Source organism: Strongylocentrotus purpuratus, unplaced genomic scaffold, assembly GCF_000002235.5.
Source record: "Strongylocentrotus purpuratus isolate Spur 01 unplaced genomic scaffold, Spur_5.0 spur5_contig_833, whole genome shotgun sequence".
Taxonomy (NCBI): domain Eukaryota; kingdom Metazoa; phylum Echinodermata; class Echinoidea; order Camarodonta; family Strongylocentrotidae; genus Strongylocentrotus; species Strongylocentrotus purpuratus.
In genome coordinates this window covers 1,542,835-1,566,577 of record NW_022145539.1, presented here as the reverse complement: position 1 = coordinate 1,566,577, position 23,743 = coordinate 1,542,835, and the positions used below count along the sequence as shown (strand labels likewise).

General features: G+C 38.7%; 1 protein-coding gene across 1 annotated transcript; it reads left to right on the top strand.

Annotated features, from left to right (window-relative positions):
- The first annotated feature begins 558 nt into the window (after window positions 1-558).
- Window positions 559-22,604, top strand: LOC592701 (endoplasmic reticulum mannosyl-oligosaccharide 1,2-alpha-mannosidase). Its single transcript, XM_030984497.1, has 12 exons — window positions 559-721; window positions 7,194-7,318; window positions 9,144-9,431; window positions 9,731-9,919; window positions 11,314-11,404; window positions 12,659-12,844; window positions 13,562-13,707; window positions 16,901-17,104; window positions 18,886-19,058; window positions 19,920-20,040; window positions 21,485-21,679; window positions 22,179-22,604. The coding sequence occupies exons 2-12, from the start codon at window positions 7,241-7,243 to the stop codon at window positions 22,527-22,529; spliced, it is 2,022 nt and encodes a 673-aa protein (XP_030840357.1). The 5' UTR covers window positions 559-721; window positions 7,194-7,240; the 3' UTR covers window positions 22,530-22,604.
- Window positions 22,605-23,743: the final 1,139 nt, after the last annotated feature.

Sequence of the window (23,743 nt, the reverse complement as noted above, 5' to 3'; positions counted from 1 at the left end):
CGGGAGGGCCGCCTCTGCATGGGATTGTACTCATTGAATTTCCATGATTTTCCAAGAAGTTTTTTTAATAAATAAAACAAAATAAAAACAAAAATAAACAATGAGAAGGTCTAATTTACCAACAGTAGAAAATAGCTCAGCTGTGTCTTTCAAAATTCAAGAAATAATGACAGATCTTCACGCTAGGCAAAACTGATGTCAGCTTTATATTTTAACTCTTTTCAGGCAACCAACCAAAGTTCATGAGTTAATACTTCTGACTTTTTTTTTCAGGAGTGTCCAGAGCAGAGTTGAGATGCGATATGCAAGCCTTGCTATCGCTGACCGGCGGAGCGCCACCTTGTGATTTGCGGAATTCAAGGGATAATAAAATTAATAATGAGCTAGCTAGATCAAATGACTGATTGTACACGTAGTAAAATCATCATGATCAAGAAAAATCTGTTTATTCGATAATGGACTTCTGTTTAGGCCTACGATATTATTCCCACTATATTGTAAAAGAGGATATCTTGATAATATGTCGATTCGATTGAGAGATTAATACGAAGGTAAATACCAGCTCAAGATTATTTTTTTGGACTGCCCCGAAGTGGTGGAGGCGCGGCGGATCTCGGGTTGCTGGCGGAAACCTACCGGGAAGCTGTGGCTTGCGGACGTGAAGTAGTTCGCTTCCCAATTCTGTCCTCGGTAGATCGTCTCTTTGACAAAATTGGAAAAGGTCGGTTTCATTTCGAGTAAATATTTTATATTCACACAGTTTAAAAAGACATATTTCATGTATTTATTCCTGAAATTTAAGCTCTAGACAGAGTCTACAGTACAAATAGAAATACTCAAATAGAAGCTAGATTCTAGTAGTAGACTCTAGAACAAGTTAACTTTTTTTAATAGATTAGAAGTTAAGTCTAGATTAGTGTGGCGTGTTGTATTGTGAATGCAGATTGGAATGCTTGTTCACTGATCACACAACATAACTCTATTAATTTTATCTACGAGGAAGCAAGGTTGCACTGACAATAAAGATAGACTCTAAATTGTATTCCCTTTTCTTTATTTTATTGAGGTATAAGCTACACTAGACCGAAAGCTTCAGTCTCTATCCCGTCGGTTGTTCCACTGAGACTACGTCTGGCTCCACTAGACCTCCGGATATAGAGGTCTAGTAGAGCCAGACGTAGTCTCAGTGGAACAACCGACGAGATAGAGACTGAAGCTCTCGGTCTATCACTAGACTAGTCAGCTCAGGCAAATAAATGACTCAGAATAAAGTCATGAGATGATGAGGGAGAAATCCAAATATTGCACAGAGATAAAATGATCATGTACTAAATCTAGTAAATGAGATGGACATGAGTTAATGTAATAAGAATAAAAAAAGCTTATAAGAAAGTAGAAATGACGGATGATGAATGAGGAAAGGGGCTCACGCGATGATGATGCGGAGACTTGAAGGCGGAAAAGCGACTTCATTGACATTGACGTGGCTGAAGAGCTGTGAAGAATGCGACGTCGACGCTGACGCAGTGACGCTCATGATGATGATGGTGCTCTTGGACGAAAAGAGAAGAGAAGAAGTGTGGTGCTCGATGTTTGAGGCCAAAGTCAAATAATAAATAATAAATAATAAAAACATTACTTATATTGTATAAAGCGCTTACCACCAAAGTCTCTAAGCACTATAACAAACAAAATAGACTGAAAAACAAAACAAAAAAACTATGTCATTATAAATACAAACTTTCTCTAACTACACATACATGTAAGCAACATTGAATTATTTATGCAAAACAATTTTTCAGAAACAACATTTCAAGGTAAGAAATTAGGTCGAACTTGTACTGATGCAAAGCACTGCAATTACTATAATCACGCAGTATGGCGTAAGTTACAGGAGAAATGCTACAAAGCCTTAGCTAGGACTAGTTAGTATAGCCTTGCATGGCCTGTCTAGATTCTCAAAATTAGATAAACTATTAAATTTAAGGCTAGGCCTAGGTGATAATAGCCTAGCCCTACCTAGTAAAGGGTTTGGTGATAATGTAAAACATGATATTGATATCACCAAGCCTTAAAGGGAAAGTCCACCCCCAAAATAAGTTTGTTTCGATAGAGGCAGAATAATAAGAAAATCAGGTGAGTGAAAGTTTGAGCAAATTCTAAATGAAAATAAGAAAGTTATGAATTATTGAAGTTGTGATCAATCAAATACAAATTGGCAACTCTGTGACTTATTATACGAGCTCTCCTTCATTTGCTTTGTGCATAATATTCCATAAAATCATGTTTTCTTCGTTATTGATGACGGAATATATATTTGTTCCTTGCAGGGGGAGTATAGAAACATATTTGCAATTATTATATTTAGGGTGCATGTATGGTTGAAATTTTTCTTGAGGGAAAATGAAAATTTTAGATTTTTTTAGTACTGAGCAAATGGAAGTTGAGCTCGCATGATACGTCATAGAGTTGCCAATTTGTGTTTGATTGATCACAACTTCAAAAATCCTAACTTCCTTATTTTTAATCGGAATTTGCTCAAACTTTCACTGACTTGTTTCTCTCATTTTTCTACTCCTATTAAAACTAACTTAATTTCAGGGTGGACTTCCCCTTTAACTGGCACCCAGCCATAGACCTGTGCGGAGAGGCAGGTAAACAAAACCTAAAATTCATCCCTTCCTGCACCAAACAAACATTGCAAAATGGCTTCAGACATTCAGAGTTTGCTAGTGAACTCCACTTTCTTCTCATTGCCGGTACCCTGAAATACGTTTTAAAAGAGTTTAAAAAAAAAGTATATGAGATTATGATACTGGAGACGTGGAGTGATGGCGATTTGCTTACCTCCCAAGTGCTCCTGATGACAATTTGGTGCAATTTATATTACAAAAACGCTGACCTCTTATGAGAGTTCAGGATGTTGGTTCCAGCTGAAATGCAAAGACACGCGGTGTACACAAATTTTTTTTTCTTCAATCTGATACTTATTTTAGGATGATAAGTATAAAAGGGCACCCGGCACACTCATAGGGAGTTCGCTTAATATAGCGTATTCACCTGGATTCACCTGTTTTTTCAGACTCCTTAGTAAGACAATTCAATCAATCAATCAATTTCGGTTTTATTAAAAATATACCAAATAAAAAGTTAAAGACTAACAATAACTGGCTCACATTGTATCATATAAAAATGCATTAAAAACAATAGATTAAAAATTCAGTAAGAAGTTAAAGTCCGGGGAAAAAAAGGAAAAAAATGATTCTAAATTATAAAATGGTGATAATCAATTTGTCAGTGAATTGAGAAGAAAGAAGAAAGAAAGAGTGAAAAGTTGAAGAGGGGAGAGGGTAAGGATAAAGAGAGATAAAATTTGAAAGAGAGAGAGAGAAGGAAAAAAAACATGGAAAAAAGATGAGGGATGAGAGAAAGAGAGAAAAAAGAAAAGAGAGTTCAATTTATGACCCCCAAAAAGTAAGCAAATGAACGAGAATTGAGTTGATTCAGCTTAATGAAGCATTGTAAAAGTAAAATGCACATAATACGGATATGTCAAATCAGGCGCGGATCCAGGGGGGGGCCGAGCGGGCCTTGGCCCCCCCCCCCCCCCCCCCCGCAAAAAAAAAAAAAAAAGGAGAGAGAGAGAAGGAAAGAAGGGAAAGGGAAAGAGGAGAGAAAGGGAAAAAAGAAGAGGAAGAAGAAAAGAAAAGAGGGAAGAAGTAGATCGGGGGGCAAAAGGACTTGCCTCCCAGGCTGTTGCCCCCCCCCCCCCAATTAAAAAATAAAAGAGAAGGAAGGAAAGGGAAAGAAAAAAGGAAAAGAGGAGATACAAGAAAGGAAAAAAGAGGAAGAAGAAAAGAAAAAAAAGGGGATAACGACACAACAAATCGTCTTCTTTCTCTAATGATTTAATGAAACGTAAGCTTCCGCTTAGCGCGGGAGGGGGAAAACTCAATTCAGACGAGGATTATTTTTTGGGAACGGTACAACAAATCGTCTTCTTTCTCTAATAATTTATTGAAATGTCAAAGCTTCCGCGTTTCGCGGAGGAGGGAGGGGGAAACTCGCCCCTCCCTGCACCCACCCACCCCCAATTACGTCACTGCTGGTCACCATTACGAACCAATATTTGAATCGCATAATTTTTAATTTTGCCCCCCTTCCCCCCCCCCCTAAGAAATCCTGGATCCGTGCCTGATGTATATACAACGGCAACAGTTTCAATATAAAATGTAAGTTCTTCTTACTTAAATCATTGGTCTGGAAACAATTATTTGCCCATTGTTGTGTATTGTATTACATTTTCACTGACAATGAATTCACATTGTAATGCAATTTTCAAGTTTCCCAGGCTTATTTAGGAGAACAGAAGATTGATATTGTTTAGTTGTACGATAACATCACTCAGTTTGATTTGATTTGATTGGAGATATATCTCATTAAAAACATAGTATAGGCTATACAGTTTCAAACAAACCTACACCATTAAACTTCAAGCTCACTCACACATGATTTATTGCGACACTTTCAAGGCTACTTATTATTTCAAGTTCATATATATACAAAGGGCAACAGCTTCAATATTAAACGTAATTAAATCAATGGTCTGGAAAATGTTAATGCCAATTGTTGTATATTATACAACATTTTCCATAACGATGAATATACATTGTATAATGCAATTTTCAGGAAAACCATACTTGTCATTACTGTTATATTTGTTATATGATACTAAAGCAAATCGTTTCGCTTATCGATAAGATAAATCAATGTGAAGTACGTGTCAAATAATGAAATCATTACATGCTATTTTTAACCGGACTAGACATTTGAAACGTATAAAAAATGTATACACTATTGACAGCAAGCAAGTTTTTTAAACAAAGAATTCAGAAATTGAACAACATTGCACATTTTAGTCTACACGGCATGCTCTACACCCTTAGTTGGACTGTAAACAGTTGTCTTCTTAAGTCTTCCATATAAATATAAATTTAAAGGAGGTCAATAATCATTATGAAAACACCCCTTTCGTACGGTTGACACATCAATATATATTGTGCACACATGTAACAATGTGATAATATTTTTTCTAGGGGGGGGGGGGGACGGGAGGAGGGCAATCCAAAAAGGGACTGATATGTGAACATTAATATTGAAGAAAATATGTATTCTGTTGGTATCACGTATGTACAAGTTACACTGTATGTTAACAAGATTAAAAGTTATAGAAATAGATCAGTGTTCCAAAAATGAATATTCAGCTTGCTCTTTTAAGAAGTCCCTTCCTGCTCAGTCAAACTTAAATTTACCTAGTAAATATTTACAGCCCTTCGGACTGCACACTAGATATCGGCAAAGTAAAAGTGAAGCGTGAAAAAAGTATATTGCTTGTTTTTATGCTGTAGTTTTGCTAAAGAATGTAATTTTGTGACACAACAAAACTTCAAAAACCTGTGAGGGGTTTACATATAAGACTTATCATACAGCTTTATGGGGGTAGTCCCTTCCGTCACCTCCGCCTCTTTCACTGGCGTACTGATGGGGGGGGGGCAGTAACCCCCCTCCCCAATACAATTTAAACACGGGTTATTTTTAATTTGATACCAGTGATTTACAAGTATTGCTAAAATGGCAGTATTTTTCCATGAGCTCCCGGGGGCTCTACCCCCTGGAACCCACCAAGGGCCCTAAGGCGGGCCCTGTTTGCTCATCTGGCCGTAATTAAATGCCTAAAGTCTTTGAGCTTTCGGGGGCTCTGCCCTCTGGACTCAACCAAGGGGCCTAAGGCGGGTCCCTAGATGCGTAATTTGGTACCTAAAAGCCCTTCCGTTATGTATTTCTTATGTATTTCTTTGTCTTTCTTTCTCCATATCCTCTGCACTCTCCTTATGTATTTTTTGTTTTCCCTTTTCTATTACCTTCTCTTCCCTGGGTATACGTGCTTGCACATGAACTATACATACATGTATGTATATGGCTAAACAGTTTTGTAAAAAAAAACGGTCAAGGAGTAAGAAGAAGGCAAAAAGAGAACAAAGACGGCATCCATGGAAGCCATGTGAGAGTGTCCACTTTTTTCGCTTTTACTTTCACCCTTGCATTCTTTCCTGAATCAGAGTTTTCTCACACCTTGTAGACTCGTGCAGGTTATGAAATTGCATTCAAACGAGGATAATTTTCGAGAACGCTATAACGAATCGTCTTCTTTCAATGATAGTTTAATGAAACGTCAAAGCTTCCGCGCTGCGCGGAGGGGGGGGGGCTGAATTAAGAGAAGGATTAAGAGTCGAGAACGGTACAACGAATTGTCTTCTTTCTCTAATACTTTAATGAAACGTCATATATAGCTTCCGCGCTTTGCAGAGGAGGGAGGGGGGAAACTCGCTCCTCCCTACATCCCCCTGCATTACGTCACTGCTGGTCACCATTACGTACCAATATTTGGCTCGCATAATTTCAAATTTGGGCCCCCCCCCCTAAGAAATCCTGGATCCGCGCCTGTGTCAAATGATACATTAATACGAATTCCATTATGGAATTGTTATAATACTGTTTAACATTGGTGAATGTCAATGACCTATACATATTGGTGAAAATTATGAATGAATAATGAGTAATTATCACATTGTCAGAAAATTGAGAAAAGGAAATACAAGACAGAAATAGAGAAATAGTGGGAGAGGGGAGGAGTGAAATGAGAAAGAGAGAGAAAAGGCGTGTGTGTAATTGGGTTTTTACAGACGTGTATCCATCAGATATGATTATTTACGTCTGGGGACCGACCTTTAACGTCACCATCCGAAAGACGTGACTCAGTTTCGAACCTGCGTCCTCGGCTGAATCAAAGAGAAAAGGCTAGAGAAAGGGAGAAAGAGAAAGAGACAGACACAGAGAGAGAGGGGGAGAGAGAGAGAGAGTTTTCATAATGACAATACATTGTAAAAAGGTCTAACAAGATTTCAGTTGATTGAATTTAGCATAAGAATAAGAGAGGGAACTGTTGATTTTTTATAGTGCCGCGTTCTGCATCGTGGTGAGGACAAATGATTGGAGTTTCTCAAGCTGTGGCAAGTAATGCCCTCCATTAGCTCCATTAGCAATACACCACTGCAAACAGTTCATGCCTGTACCTTGTTTCTTAAACTAATTGCTAACCTTAAACATTTTTTTCTCAATACCTCTATGTACAGGGTCACCATCAGTGAGAGTTTACCAACAGAGGGCCGTTGAGGGCGAGATGCTGCCGTTCACAAGCAAACCATCGAGCGGGGATTATGATAACAGCAAAGCTCGGAGAACGCAGTCATGCTGGAGGGTAAGGTTTTTATTGGCCATTTTAATTGGATTAGATATTAATAGGAATTGATAAGTAGGGTACCAGCATCTAGGTCAGTGATATCAGTTTACAATAACATGTAGTTTAAAGGTACTATGTCCCTTTTGCAGCCAATATCAATCTGTTTACCATCTAGACTTAACTGTCAGACACTATTGAGTGACTGACTGACATCTTTTTTTCTTTGATAAAAACATACATAAAATGAGCTGAAAGTGTAACAAGTACCTGTGAGCATTTGTCTACATCAATAACCCACTACTTGTAATGGCCAAAATTAAACTGATTGAATCTTTGTGCAGCACAAAATGTATGACCAATCAGTACAAGGGTCTGAAAATCAGACTATTACTTAGGTGATTGTAATCACTTATGTTGATTCGACAACTAGTGGTCCCTGTTTTTCTAAAAAAAAAGCTGTTTTCAAACCCTTTGGTTTAGAGGGAAGTTCTAAATAAGTATTGTCTTTCAAATGCCGTTGGAATTTAACCCTTTATCCATTTAACCCTGCAAATGGGACATACATGTACCGGTAGTACCTTTAAGTTTCTACCAAAACCTTAAAATTTAGGAGGTAGCTGGCAAGCTTTCTTACACTCCTGAGAACTTTCTTAAGCCACTAAATGGTTCATGTTAGGCATGAGTCGTCACAATTTCCTACAAAATTGGGGCCGATGGGTGAAAACTGATCAGGCCCCATCGCCCCAATTTTCCAATATTACAAGGAGTACAGATTTTCCAATAGATTTCTAGAACTTGGCTTGATTAGGTCAGAAAGAGGGATAAAATTTCACTTTTTAATTAATTGATATTGCATACTGCCATTCATTCTCCTATAAAAGATATCAGAATTCATTCTGTTGGATTCCTGTTTCAAAGTCCATTTCCTTTCAAAAAAAGAAAACAGTAAATTTCTCTTAGAGTTGTCCTTGTCAAGCTGATACGCTTGACCGTGATCTTAATCACCATCACAAACATGACCTTACAGTCGCTAATCAAAGCACCCTGCTCTATAGAATACACCAACAGCTAGTCAATATTTGTCTTCCTCACCTCATAACCATACATCAGCAGAAGACACCACACACTCAAGCTCTCTGTTCCTGAGGCAACAATAGATTCCTACAAGTATTCATTTGACCAGTTATTGCTCCAACAGTTGCTGCTTTCCAGATGGCCGCCCTGCCTGTCACCAGAGGGTTGGAACCTCCTGTAGGTTCCAGAATGCTGTAAACTAATATATAGCAGCATGATTTTTACTAGCTCGCCACCGTTTTATTGTATATAGAAATTGTACACCCTTTTGTAGTCTGCACCTTCACCTGCTGTCACAACACATCCCATCCCAGTATAGCTTGGAAAAGCTGCTTCAGGGATTACCTCATCAAGTGTCAAGATATTCTGAAGCAGTGTTATCTGTGTATTCTATTAAAGATTAACTTAAACAGTACTTTTGTATGGATAGTGTAAAGATACTGTGATCTAAAGCAATAAATAGTATCAGGACAAATGTCAAAGAGTATGCATTACTAATATGATCAGTGTCATTTGGGTATTTGATCGGAGTAAACAGTACAGGGCTCTACGTTAACGTTTAGGGAAAGAACTTTTTAAAAATCTGTATGCAGGAGCCCTATGTCAAAACTTCAAAATCTTGGGGATCCGGACTTATATTCTGAGTGCCAATGAGTTACCATCAAGCCATAGATTTAATAGTGGAATTGTTTTTGACGGTGCCTAAATTGGCAATATCTTCAAAATGAAAAACAGTCCTTCCGCATGTTTTCTTCTCGCTCCGTTGCAGTTGTGGAGGAGGTTGTCCCGCCTACAGAGGAAGGTCGTCACTGCGATACTCCTCATCAGTGCGCTCGGTGGCTTCATCGTCTTCAGACATTTTGTGCCCGATGAATCCAAGAGCGGGTTGGACAGCGATGCCTTTGCGAGGAATGCTGCCGGGCGTAATAAAGGTTGGCTGGGACTAGGAGGAGGTCAGGAGGGGCATGATCCGGTCAACGATGATTTTAATCCTGGAGTTGGAGGAGATGAAATGGGAGTCGCAGGAGATGAAATAAAGCAGGACAAAAGCTTAAAGGTAAATATCTATCTATCTTTGGTAAATTTGATCTTTTAGGTTGTGGGGGCATTATCAATATATATGTAATCTTTTCCAAATACTTATGTTGTTGTTGTTGTTCATGGGAGCACTTTTAAGAAAAGTAACATTTCACAAAAGTGATTTTAATGGATTTTATTGTATTTTTACCAGTGTCTCTTTTTTTTCTTTTTTTCCTTTAAATTTTTTTTTTTTTCCAGAGCTGGGAGAGTAAATTTATGTGGTTGCTGCGCAATATGATTATTATTATTATTATTTTTCTGTGTTTTGCACTACAGGGTAGGCCAGGGAAGAGAGGTCCACCCAAACTGCTAGGAGGCAAGCCAATGGGGTTTCAGGATACAGAGAATGTAGACCCCTTAGAAGGAAACCAGCCAATGGGGGAAGAGGATACAGAGAACGCAGACAAGGAGAAGGGCGTGCCTCATCCGGGTATCGAGCTACCACCGGGCGTGGTCAAGGAAGGGGTGAGGAATAAAGACGATGAAGTGTACATGATCGCCGAGAACGATGACGATGACGACAAGGACGATGATGAGGAATATGATATAGATCGGTCGGACGTGGGTGCTGCCGCAGGCGCCCCGGGGGTAACACAAAATTGTTGGCAAAAAAATTGGTGTGCATCTGTGGCTCTCTTTCCATCATCGTTCTTTTATCTTTTGGCTGATTATGCTTAGTATAGCATGAAGGATCGTGTCGGTGTACTCAAGTAGTGCATGCATTCTTTTCAGCGAAGGAAGGGTGTTTCTTCCTTCTGATGTACACTGTATTAATGCATGTATTAAGTACAGTTAAACATGATTTAAGATTTCAGTTTTATTTGGAAGGGGTACTTCCTCAAAGGTATTTGGCCTCTATCTCTCGTCAAACATGCATGGAATGTATCTTTAAAGCTCTTCATTTCTGATTTAGGTTATAAATTATGCAAATAGTTGTCAGCTTTCTCTGCCAATTCTAGTTTGATTTGATAGCTTTTTCAAAGCAAATTATTTTGTAAAATATTGTATATATTGTCACTTATTCATTGCTCTGTGATGACTCTTTTAATGTCTTAGTGATGTTGTATTATGCTTTGAAGACTCTTATATTTCTTAGGATAGAATATTTTTCAACATTTTATCATAAAAATATGTATATTTTTTTACCTGCTATACATTTGATCTTTCACAATTTCCAATTTTTTTTCTCTCAAAATGTGTGGGTCATAATTAGAAAATGTTTTAGGTTTAATGTTTAAGTCTTGAAGCAAAATTGTTAGGCGATACCACAGTTTATGAGAATTTTTGAAAACCTACCTATACTGTTTCCATGGTGTGACAATTCCTAATCAATCACTGTTCAATTTCGGTCACCATCACGGTGGCTGTGTTTCGTTTTAAAGTAATACTCTGCTAGCTGATTTATTGTATATAAATCTGTTTTCTCTAGTAGATGTGAAGTGATTTTAAAGGGATATCTTAACCTCTCGACTATGAAGCATTATCATGACATAGAGAGTAAAACAACGTTTCATTTGATATAAAAAGCATTGCTGTAGGCCAAACAATATCGTCTTGCAAGTAAAATAAAGAGACCCTACTTTGCCATATTTACGACATCGTCTGCTCTCCAAGGAAGCTGCCATTCTGTCCAAATTTCTCTTCAAAGCTTCTGGGGTGTCGCAAGGAGAACTGAATGATTTTCAGATAATGTTTTAAATGGCCTACAAATTGTAATTAACATGTAGTTTGAGGTTAATTCCCCTTTAATCTATACTAAGCCATGATAACTTCATCAAGTCAAGGGTAGTAAAAAAAACACTGAACTCACCTCTGACCTCAACTGTCCACTCACTTTTTTTTTTCTATCAATCCTTTAGGAAGCTGACGAGAAAGAAGTGGTCCTTCCTCTTCCTGACAATGAGAAAGATAAAGCTGACCCTGGCAATAGCGACCCTCAATCATTGTATGGTAAGTGACTTTGTGCTTTTTGTTTACAGGTCTCTCAGTGACATGGCTCCCTGACCTCATTCTTTTGACCTAGTGTCAATAACGTACCGTAATCAAATGATCAAGGTTATCAAATGATAATAATCATTATTATCATTGACTTAGACTGATATTGACTTTGGTGCTAGAATGAGCTCTTAAAGCCACACTGTCCTAATGGTAGCTACTTGCTCCCTCTTTATAGAAAAATCCCCCAATTGGTGCCTGTTGGTCCCCATGATCCTCTTTTTCTTATATTATTTGGGAGCTGAGTTAATGAGATAGCCACCTGTCACAGTGACCTCGCTGGCTCACTGGATGGTCTAATCCCTTCTGGCTGAACTAGTACAGCCGGCCTTTAAATGCCATACAAATAAGGTCCCTTGTGCAGCCTTGTATTGCTTGTGGGATCAGGATTATTTAACTGGATCCAGTGCAAGATTAATCTATAGCAGTGTTGAATGGGTTGTCCTGGAGATAATCAAGACTGGAAATGGGTAATTTTGCAATGCAATTGTGTTGCACAAAGCAAATGCTTCTGTTTCATTACTGCCCATTGTTTTGTAATTTGTGTGTAAAATTGCATCTGTGGCCAGGGGCGTACGCAGGGGGGGGGGGGGGGTTCGGGGGTTAACCCCCCCCCCCCCTTTGGTTTTTTTAATGTGTGTAAACCCCCCTAAAAAAACCTAACCCCCCCCCACCCTTTGGTTTTTTGTGGTCGCTTACCCCCCCCCCCCCCCCCACTGAGCAACTTTTTGGCCGGCGCGATCTTCAAATTTTCGGGAGCAAAATATTTTGGGCCCGATTTTATAATCCCCCCCCCCCTTGAAAAAATCCTGCGTACGCCCCTGTCTGTGGCAAATGTGCGACGGTGTAGAGAGGCAACGAAAGTACCGTATATTGTTATATACAGTTAACAGCTAAATTTTTTTATGTTTTTTGTGTTTTTCTTTACTCAAGAATGAAAGGTGGACTGGTTGAATTAGGACCTTTGTAGAATAATTAATTTGTAAACTGTAGCTGTTTATCATTTGAAAAGAGTTTGCGAAAATAATTTGTAAGGCTTACTGACACTTTACATTGATTTGAAGATAATCACTGAATCGGTCTGTTCCTGACATCATTTTACATAGTGATTCTCATGTTTTTTAAGGTGGAGAGGCACATGGGCATTATAAAATATATTACTTGTAGATGGTTCAATATCTCAAGCTTTGTTTGTTTTCCTCTCTCCAGGTGCTAAGAACGAACGGCAGCGTGCGGTGGTAGACGCCTTCAAGCATGCTTGGAAGGGATACAAGGCCCATGCTTGGGGCCACGATGAGCTCAAACCAATCAGCAAGAAATGGAGTGAATGGTTCACTCTCAGCCTGACTATGGTGGACAGTCTTGATACAATGGTCATCATGGGCTTGACCGATGGTAAGTCCGTCCCCTAACAAATAAAAAAATGGAATTAATCAGTGGTTTACTCTCAGTATGACTATGGTGGACAGTCTTGATACAATGGTCATCATGGGCTTGACCGATGGTAAGTTTGTCCCCTAACAAATCCTGATTGCAGGAGAACAGGATTTGTAATATTTATTTGGTCCTTAACAAAAATATAACACGATTTCTTGCTACAGTCAAACCTGCTTTAGTGGCCACCTGTCTACTAAGACCACCTGTCTACAAGGACCACATTTTGTGTTTCCCCTGAAAATGGTTTCTCATTGAAACATGTACGAAAGGAACCTGTCTACAAAGACCACTTTTTGTTTTTCCCTTGGGCAGTTGCTGTAGACAGGTTTGACTGTAGTAAGATAATCAATGTTTGGGATTGAAGAAGTATGAAACTTGCAATTGCACATCACCTTTATCTTGTGAAGAGCAGATTTCAAGCCACATAAAAATCAATGTCTTGCCTTTTATAGCTTTGTTTTTTTTACATTGGTCATTGTTGGGTTCAGTATTTCAGTATTGAAACTTTAGTTCAGCCACTTATTCACCATCATCATGAGAAACGGATCTCCCATTAAACTGAATAAGATTATTAAATTGTGATTTTAAATCATCAAATCGGTCTCAAATGGGAAAGTTATAGTTGGCCCATCACATTTCTGAACATTGACACTGTTCTTGTTTCCGTTTTTACAGAGTTTCAAGAGGCTCGGGATCACATAGCACAGATGAGTGTAACTCCTAACAAAGATGTCAACTTATTTGAAACAACAATTAGAGTTTTAGGAGCCTTTCTCAGTACTTACCATCTCACCGGTGACGAAATGTTCCTTCAAAAAGCAGTAAGTTCAATATTGATACAGTCAAACCTGCATTTAATAGCAACCACCTGTATAGAAAGACCACCTGTCTATAAAGACTATTTTTCATGTTTTACCTTGAGCGGTCTTTATATACAGATTTTAGGAAGCTTTCTCAGTACTCACTGTCTCACCGGTGATGAAATGTTTCTTCAAAAAGCTGTAAGTTCAGTATTGATAGAGTGAAACCTGCTTTGAATAACAACCACCTGTATAGAAAGACCACTTTTCATGTTTTACCTTGAGCAGTCTTTATATACAGGTTTCACTGTATACTATTTAACAGCGTGCTGATTAAAATTGAATCATGTACTTAGCAATTTATTTCTTGTATCATACCTCCTTTGAACTAGTGGTTTTGCTTGGTGTATTGCAGTCAGGCTATTTCTATGATTTTTAAAGATATGTCTTTAGCTTCTATGAAATACATGCTACATTTAAGAGGCTGGTTTAAAACAAATACAAATGTTAAAGGAACATGTAAATGCAGAGGTCAAATGTACAAGGAAACATATTTCAAGTAGCTAGACAGTCCTTATCCCATTGAACTTATTCTCTTGCCCTGGGGGGTGTTTCACAAAGATCCTAAGTAGAACTTAACACTAAGTTGGACTTAAAAATTATGGACAGTCATTGGAGCCTTAAAATGAAATATATTCAAAAGCAGAAATTCAAGTATTTTAGACTTTTTATGAATTCCACATCTAGAACATGAAGTCTCCTTGATGATAGATACTATGAATGATTTAAATCAACATTTTATGCCTTTCAAAATAACTTTTACAAAATATTTTCAAAGATGCTAATGGCTTTCCATAAATTTTAAGTCCAACTTAGAGATAAGTTTAACTTAGGATCTTTGTGAAACACCCCCCTGGATATAAGTAACACACCTTGCAAGACAGATAAGGGAAAGATAGAGTAGAAATGAAGGGAAAGATAACATGAAAAGGAGCATGTGAGAAGATCATTTGTCATGCCACACAGCAGCCTATTCCCCAAGGCATAGCACAGTTGGATGGTCGTGCAAAGCATGAGGGACGTAAAAAATAATGAAAGAAATAACAAATTTCCTAAAATAGTTAATAGATCCGTCAATTGATTATAAATATCATCCTGCATCAATACGCAAGGGCTCCCATCCTTTCTGAGATGCTGCAACCCAAATTCACTTAGGTTGCTACCACTTGCAAGAATGGTTGCAGTAAGCTTACTGTCTTACTGATCATGAATATTTTGACATGATGCTCAACTATAATCATCTAGGCTATGCACACCTGTACCCCCACAACAATAATGATGTTCTTATCTTCATCATCATCATCATCATTTGTGGAAGTCGGCATTTTCCATCTTATGAGGGGTCACTGACTTCTCACGCAATGTAGACACTCCCTCCCTCCCTCCACTTCTTCTTGTCTTGAGCATACTCGTCGTAAATAGACCAACCTTACTGCTTTCTTTCTTCACCACACATCTTTCCATGAAATCTGCAGTCTTCCTTTTCCTCTTTTATATGCCATCTACTTCCAGATCACAGGTTCATCATCTCCCCTCCTCCCTTTTAACCCATGCACATGATCAGGGCTCAAATTAATTTTTGGCCCACGGGGCTCTTCCAAAAAAAAAAAAAGCTCCCGTGAGCCTTCTCACGGGGCGCTTTTAGTGCTGACGGGGGCTTTTATTTTAATACAAATTTCCATTGAATTATTACCCGTGAAACTCCTTGGTATTTTATCATTATCATTTATCTAAGTCGTTTTGTTTCCTCTTATAGAAATTTACTTGTTAGATAGCTGTTTTAATATTGACTTTTATCCCTGTGAGGACATTTTCTCCATTTCTTCCCGTTCTGCACTTAATTTCCTCCTCATTATTCGGAGCAACCTTATTTACATTCTTTCTTTACTTTTAGTCTTTACCATATCCTTCCAAAACACAGGGGCAGATCAAGCTTTTTGCTAAGGGTGGGGGGGGGGTACCCCAAATACGATGTGGAGCATCATCCACGAGCCGCGTAGCGGCGAGGCGATTTTCGTTGTTGCTATTTTGAACCCCCGTAAGTGGTGTTTTCCTGGCATCTACTAACATGCGGATCATCGTCCACGAGCCGCAAAGCAACGAGGCGATTTTTTTGTGCTTTTTTGAACCCCCGTTATTGATGTTTTCCTGGCATCTACTGACATCTACTAATACTGTGTAGGTCTGGTTACATGATAGCATTTTTCTGTGCACATCACATTTTTCCTTGGCAGCCCAAGGGGGAGAAGGGGGGGGGGGGGGTTAACCCCCTAAACCGCCTAGATCCGCCCCTGCAACATCTTATGCCTTCTTCTTCTTCTCAATATTGATTTACTGGTCGGGTTACATTATTTGCTGGTCTTTAAGAATCACCAGATTTCAGAGGATTCAAACTATCACAACGAAAACTTCTCCATGTTTCAGTCCTTGCGCGATTGTCGATCTCCAGCTCCAGCAGATATTGGGCGTCAGCGTGCACACCGGTACTACCAGCGCAGTATAGCCACTGTGCTGACGGCCGCACCGCGAGCTTCCGTTGTTATCGGGAATACTCGTAGAGATGGTAAAGAAAGCGCCATCTAAGTTCCATTTCATTGGTTTAAGGTTTGAAAATTAATACTCAATATTGTGTTAAGGTTATTTCAGAAAAGATAATCTTAATTTTATAATTCCACGGGGGCGATTTTTAATTTTGCAATCGCCCCCGTGAGCAACCTGACGGGGGCGATTTTGGTTCTCACAGGGGCGAATCGCCCACCGCCCCCGTGTATTTTGAGCACTGCACATGATTATCACCAATGTATCCAATCTGGGGGGTGTTTCACAAAGATTTTAAGTTGGGCTTAAAAATTATGGAGAGCCATTTGTAGCCTTATAATGAAATATATTCAACAGCAACATTTCAGGTATTTTAGACTTCTCATAGCTTCCACATCAAGAACATGAAATCTCCCATGATAATAGAAAATATGAATGATTTGAATCAACATTTATGCCTTCAAAAAAAGTTTTACAAAATAATTTCAATGATGCTAACAGTTTTCAAAGTCCAACTAAGAGATAGATAACTCAAGATCTTTGTGAAACACCCCCCTGATGCATGATCAATATCCTCATCAAGGTCATTCTCAACCCCTGTTCTTGTCATCAACAGGTAACTCTTGGGGACAGCTTGCTGAACTGTTTCCAGAGTAGAACGGCCGTACCCTTCTCGGATGTCAACCTGCAGACGGGCAACGCACACGCGCCACGCTGGGGACCCGACAGCTCCGTCTCCGAAGTCAGTACTATTCAACTTGAGTTTCGAGATCTCTCCTTCACTACCGGTGATCCAAAGTACAAGGAGGCCGTGGATAAGGTTAGAATTAGGCCTAGGGGGTGTTTCACAAAGATCCCAAGTTAAACTTAACCCTAAGTTGGACTTAAAGCTAAAGACCAGTTATGGTCATGCGATTGCATTGTGAAAGAAACGTTGTGAAATCGATCAGAAAAGGTTGATCATCTAGCATAGATGTACTGCAAGGTTCTGGAATCATCAAAATGATAAGAAATTTGGCCAAGTCTTCATAAAGTTAGAAGCACTGTACACAGAAAGATGTATATGGGACTACACACACGTGCACGACACGTGCATTTCATCTCTCAACAGGCGAGAGATACACTAATTTACCAAACATATCAATAAGTAGGCGGTTTCCCGTCAACATTTTTATCATCATGTAATATTCAAAACATATTCTTTCACATGATTGGTAATAAGAGCTTCCATTTCATTTTTTGAAATTGGGGCGTTTCCAATACTGGTCTTTACCTTTAAAACTTATGGAGAGCCGTTTGTAGCCTTAAAATAAAATATATTGAAAAGTAAAAAAAAGTACTGTAGACTTTTTATAAATTCCACATCAAGAACATAAAATCTCCTTGATAATAGAAAATATGAATGATTTGAATCAACATTTTATGCCTTTTAAAATAACTTTTACAAAATATTTTCAATGAGGCTAATGGCTTTCCATTATTGTTACATGTAAGTCCAACTTAGAGATAAGCTCAACTTAGGATCTTTGTGAAACACCCCTGTAAATGTTTTTCCAACTTGGGAAAAATTGTGATCATGAGCTTCTGTTTACATTGTAAGAACAGGGTCTATGCTTCATCTTGGTATTCATGTGTCACTGGGTGTCGTCACTGAAGGTTTTTAAAATAGAACAACAACTATACTCTATGAGTTAAATTACTACCCATGTTCGACCAGACTGTAAACATGTACACGACTTTATGTTCGATTATTAGAAGGAAAAAAAAGATGTTTTTTCCAATTTGTATTGAGCAAAAACAACTGGCAAAGATCACTACATAATTAGTCCAAGCAGCGGTATCATTTTCACACGCACATAACCAAAAACTGATTGTTCCTTTAACTAATTTCATTTTTTTTAATTTTTTAATTTTTTTTTTAAAGGTTACAATATGGTTGAATTTACCGTATTTGCCGGCGTAAAGGCCGCACCCCCGCATAGGCCGCACCCCCGATTTTGACATTAAAAAAAAAAAAAAAAAAAGTTTTTTTTTTTTTTTTTTTTTGCTGCCGAAAACCCACGCGTGGAAGGACCTTCATTTAACATCGAGGTGCAGTTAAAGGCGCTGATTTGTGCTTGTAAACTTGTCACAAATAATAGTAACAATATTGTTTTTAGAAGAATGTGTAAGATCATTAATGTGAATTAAAAACAATAAAGTACCTATGGTACCAGTGGTGTACCTTGTGGTACACCATTTGTTATAGAAAAAAATTTGAGGAACTATTATTATAAACTACATATTGAGATCTATTAGAAAGATTACTTTCAAACCAAGATGACAGTCAAATTTTAGTGTTGTTGTAGTTTCCGAGTGGTGAGTCAACACACTGATTACTGAGCTGGGAGACATTGCCAGGCATAGCGCCATAAATCGAAACTAAAAAAAAAAAATTAAAAAAAAAATTAAATCCAAAAATACTGCGGCCTATACGCCGGCAAATACGGTAAACAGAATTGAACAAAAATAAATGCTAAGTATTCAAAGAAGAGTTCCTTTCCATGTAACCATTTACCTGATACCTTAGTAAAAGAGATTGTTATTGTTTTCTCTGCACAGGTAATGATGCATCTTCACAATTTGCCAAAGAAGGAAGGTCTGGTACCTATCTTCATCAACGCCAACTCTGGCCAATTTCGACCCAACTCCATTTTGACCCTGGGAGCACGAGCAGACAGCTACTACGAATATCTACTCAAACAATGGCTGCAGACGAGCAAGTCGGAGAAACGGTAAGCATTTTACAGCTCATTCAGGGATTTGACGAGATATGAAACTTGTTCTTAGTTACAAATAATTTTGCTGTCTGAACAGCCCACTACTCGTATCTGCATGATGAATAAATTTGACTTACTGTTTAATAGCCATTTTTTCTTAAAGCCCCACTGTCCTACTTGTAGCTACTTGCTCCCTCTATATAGGAAACTTCCCCAATCGGTGCCTGTTGGTCCCCCATGATCCTATTTTTCTTATGTTAGTTGAGAGCTGAGTTAATGAGATAGCCACCTGTCAGTGACCTCGCTAGGTGGTCTAATCCCCTCTGGCCCAGTAGTATTGACGGTCTTTAATATTTCATTATCAGACCTAAACATTTCCTGTTAAATGTGTCTTCGTTTCTATTCATATTACTTGCAAGGTGCCTTCTTTGTAATGTGAAGTTACTTCTGTTACCAATCAGCTCATGAACGTATCCATGTATTTGATGAGCTATCTCCCTCTGCTTCTCTTTCCCTCAAAGTTTTCCTGTCAGTATCCTGTTTTCTGTGCCTTCTCTTCTCATAATATGCCCAACAAACTGAAATTGTCTTTTCCTTATGATGTTAACGAGGAATCTATCGACACATGCCTTATTGAGCACTTCTTCCTTTGCTATCCTGTCAGTCCAAGATATCTATACAATTCTATTCTATACAGTAGGCTTGCGGGTGCACCATGTGAGAGAGAGGGAGGATTGAGGAGTCCTGAAAAGGACTCTCTGTAATCTTTCTTGAGGGTGTGTAATCCTGAAAAGGACCGTTGGTGTAGTCTTGATACTTACAAGCAGCATCTAATTCTATTGTATTCATATATCTGTGTGAATGTGTTGATTTCAGTTTCCATGACGATTACATAGAAGCAGTAGAAGGCATCAAGAAGAAGCTCTTAGGACAATCAGAACCCAACAAACTGACATTCATCGGGGAGCTTCATAGAGATACATTCTCCCCCAAGATGGTGAGTTCCATCAAGGAATGTGGTAATCATCCACAGTTAAAGCCCCACCGTACTACTTGTAGCTACTTGCTTCCTCTATATAGAAAACAATGCCTAGGCGTTGCCCATTGGTCCCCCATGAACCTCTTTTTCTTATGTTAATTGAGACCTGGTTTGATGAGATAGCCACTTGTCAGTGACCATGCTGGGTGGTCTAACCCCTCCTTGCCAAACTAGTACAGATGGGCTTCAAAGAGAAGGTTGAGTTCTGGGGATCTAGAGGTGAAAAAGAATTTGTGAGCGTTATCATTCTTATTATGCAAGTGTGGAAGATCATCAGAGAAAAAATATTCCCTGAAAAGCATGGCTCTTGAATGCCTTTATATTCTAAATATGACAAGTAACAACTAAAAAATGAGGCCCGATTTTAATGCCACCTGTTTGTGTAGTGCCATATACATCTTTTTTTTTACAGTGCATGTTACTTTACCAAGACTGGGCCAAATTTCTTTCCATTTTGATGACTCCAGAACCTTGCAGAACACACCAATACTTGTATGCTACATGATCAAATTTTTCTGATCGATTCCACACCGTTTCTTTCACAATGTAGTCGCATTACCAGAACTCAACTTTATCTTTAGCAACTAAATTATTCATACCCTTACCAAGTTTTGTAATTTTTCAATTATGTGAAAAATTGATTTGCCCTGATATATGTTTTTTGAGAATGTGGCACATCAAAAGGTACAGCTAAAAGTATTCAACAAATGCTCTAAGTCAACCAGCCCACTTTTCATTCTTGAGTTACAAAAAAAAACAGCCCCAAAACATCAAATTTACAAGGGGTATGGATAATTCTGTTGTTGACTGACTTGTAGGTTAGAAACAGCATCAATGCAGGCAATGTTATTTCACAGTAATAACGAGAGAAGTATGGGGTCAGTATGTGTACATGTCTTTAAGAGGTGAAGTTCAGAGTAAGGTAATGTAAAGAACCGTCTGTCAAAGACTGGTGTTGAGGGAAGGGGGGGGGGGGTATCTCGTTACGCAATATGAAATGAAGATTTGGTACAGCTATGAGGGTAGGGAGTATTGCTTCTTTATTTTTTTGCACAGCCGTACTAGGGAAATGATATGAAGATGGAAAATGTAAATTTAACTGAAGGAAGAACATTTGTATTATGTGTATGAGTGATACATGTACCTGATTAATTATATGCACCAATGATTATTATGCATTATATACCTCTCTTTAGAAATCTAGCCATCTGATTGGTTGGAATTGCAGTCATGATTTTAGCCATTCCCTTAAAGAGACGAACAATGCCAGTAATGGTCTATAGTTCATAAGTGATATTCCCGCAAGATTCTGGGTACCAGGAAAATAATTGTATGCACCAATCGCTTGCCAATTCCTCTGCAGCACTCATATTTGACTCTTATTCTCTCGTTTATTTTTTAGGATGAGTTGGCGTGCTTCTTTCCCGGTACACTAGCCCTCGGCCACCACAACGGCCTGCCCGACTCTCATCTGGAGCTAGCCCAAGAGGTTGCCCATACCTGCTTTCAGATGTACGCCCAGATGCCTACCTTCCTAGCTCCAGAAATCACTTACTTCAATACCTTGCCCGGTATGAAAGAGGATCTCAATATCAAGGTATGTCAGTCAGTCATTAAGTCTTTAAAGCCCCACTGCACTACTTATATCTACTGGCGCCCTCTATATAGCAAACAATGCCTAATCGGTGGCCATTGGTCCCCCATGATCCTCTATTTCGTATGCCATAATTGAGAGCTAATTTGATGAGATAATCACCTTTCAGTGACCATGCAGGGAGGTCTAATCCCCCTGGTCAAACTAGTACAAACAGGATTTAAAGTCTTTAAGACGCACTGGGCCCTGTTTCACAAAACTTGTTACAGTGACTAATGACAGTTTTTGTTATAAGCTACTGAAATCCTTGGTTCTGATTGGTTATTGGCAGATTTGTCACTGATTTTTGTCATTTTTCATTGAAAGAAGGCTTTGTGAAACGGGTCCCTGCCTCTACTGCATCACGGGACAGAACTCTTAAAATCTAATGATATTCAATGTCCATAGGATTCAGTATTAATTCATCACCTTTCTTATGTATTCCTTTTCTTCTGTCAAACAGCCAGCAGACGCACACAACCTGCTGCGACCAGAGACCCTCGAGAGCTTCTTCTACCTCTACCGCATCACGGGACAGAACTTCTACCGCGAGTGGGCGTGGAAGATCTTCCAAGGCTTCGAAAAGTACACCAAGATACCCGGAGGAGGCTACTCGTCCATCAGCAACGTTAAAAACCCTGATAACGTCAACATGAGGGACAAGATGGAGAGCTTCTTCCTCGGTGAAACGTTGAAATATTTATTCCTCATATTCAGTGATGACCCCAATTTAATATCGCTCGATAAGTATGTATTCAATACCGAGGCCCATCCTCTCCCGGTGAGAGATGGACAAGGCCATCAAGTGCAATAATTAAAATTTATATAAACTTAAAGGGTGGTATTCTCAAAAGCGGACTAACTTTAGTCCATGGTTTAATCCACCGACTAAGTATGGAATGCCAAGTGTCCATATGAATATATTTTTGGATAATTTGATATGTCCCTAAATTACCATGTTAACATATTTATATCATAGATATATTGTTGTTTATTAATTATGTTATTACATTTTTGTTTTTATTTAGTGACAGATCAAATTATTCTGACACATATTCATATGGCCACTTGGCATTCCATACTTAGTCGGTGGATTAAACCATGGACTAAAGTTAGTCTGCTTTGGAGAATATCACCGATATTGGGCAGAGGAGTTTGAAAGCCTTGTTGACACATGACACGGTAAACCATCTCACGAAAACTGCCACCGCTAAATAGAAAGGATTGTAATAATAATAATTGTCCTTGCTTATATAGCGCTTAACACTTACTTTATCAGAAGTCTCTAAGCGCTCTACAATAATGCAGCATGATTTTACAGTCAGACCTGCTTTAGTGACCTCCTGTCTACAAAGGTCACATGTCTATAAAGACCATATTTATTGTCTCCCTTGAAAATGGATTCTCATTGAAACATGTACTAAAGGAACCTGTCTACAAAGACCACTTTTTGTGTTTCCCTTGGGTGGTCGTCATAGACAGGTTTGACTGTATCTGTAAAGGAAAGGCAAGTGGTGTGGGAAGAGGATGGGCCCGTGCAAGAATGGATGAACAGCATACTCACCTGTGTTTTAAGCCCACCGTCTTAAGCTACACCATAGTCCTGCGATCTGATCTTGGAAGAAATGGCAATCAATTGGATAGGAAATCCAAACAAACATCATCTTCCTGATTTAACTGCTAAATAATGATGAGAATACCAACAACTGGAAATTTAGTGCATTGAACTCGTCTAGTCAGAATAAAGCCGAATCGACTTCAAATCATAGACAATCGCACTGGTGGTCTGATGTTACTACGATGCTGACCCGATTTAGTTTTTCCTCTTCCAAGGTAGCGTGACATCCCTTAAAGAGGTTGATTTTCTTAATCATATGACTATTCTGATCCTCGGTCATTTACATGTTCAAATGTTTGTATCAAATGCTCATACAAATTCTTCAAAAATCGCATTGTAGTCGGATCGTAAGGTGTGCGGGCTTTATAAGAGCAAGAAACTGGGCTGAAGTCTAGCGGCATTTGTTAGAT

Bases quoted from the DNA above. Each gene is read 5' to 3' on its own strand.
- LOC592701 (XM_030984497.1), top strand. From the start codon at position 7,241: ATGCTGCCGTTCACAAGCAAACCATCGAGCGGGGATTATGATAACAGC. The intron at 9,920-11,313 runs GTGAGGAATAAA...TCAATCCTTTAG, and splicing joins CGGGCGTGGTCAAGGAAGGG to GAAGCTGACGAGAAAGAAGT. The intron at 11,405-12,658 runs GTAAGTGACTTT...TCCTCTCTCCAG, and splicing joins CGACCCTCAATCATTGTATG to GTGCTAAGAACGAACGGCAG.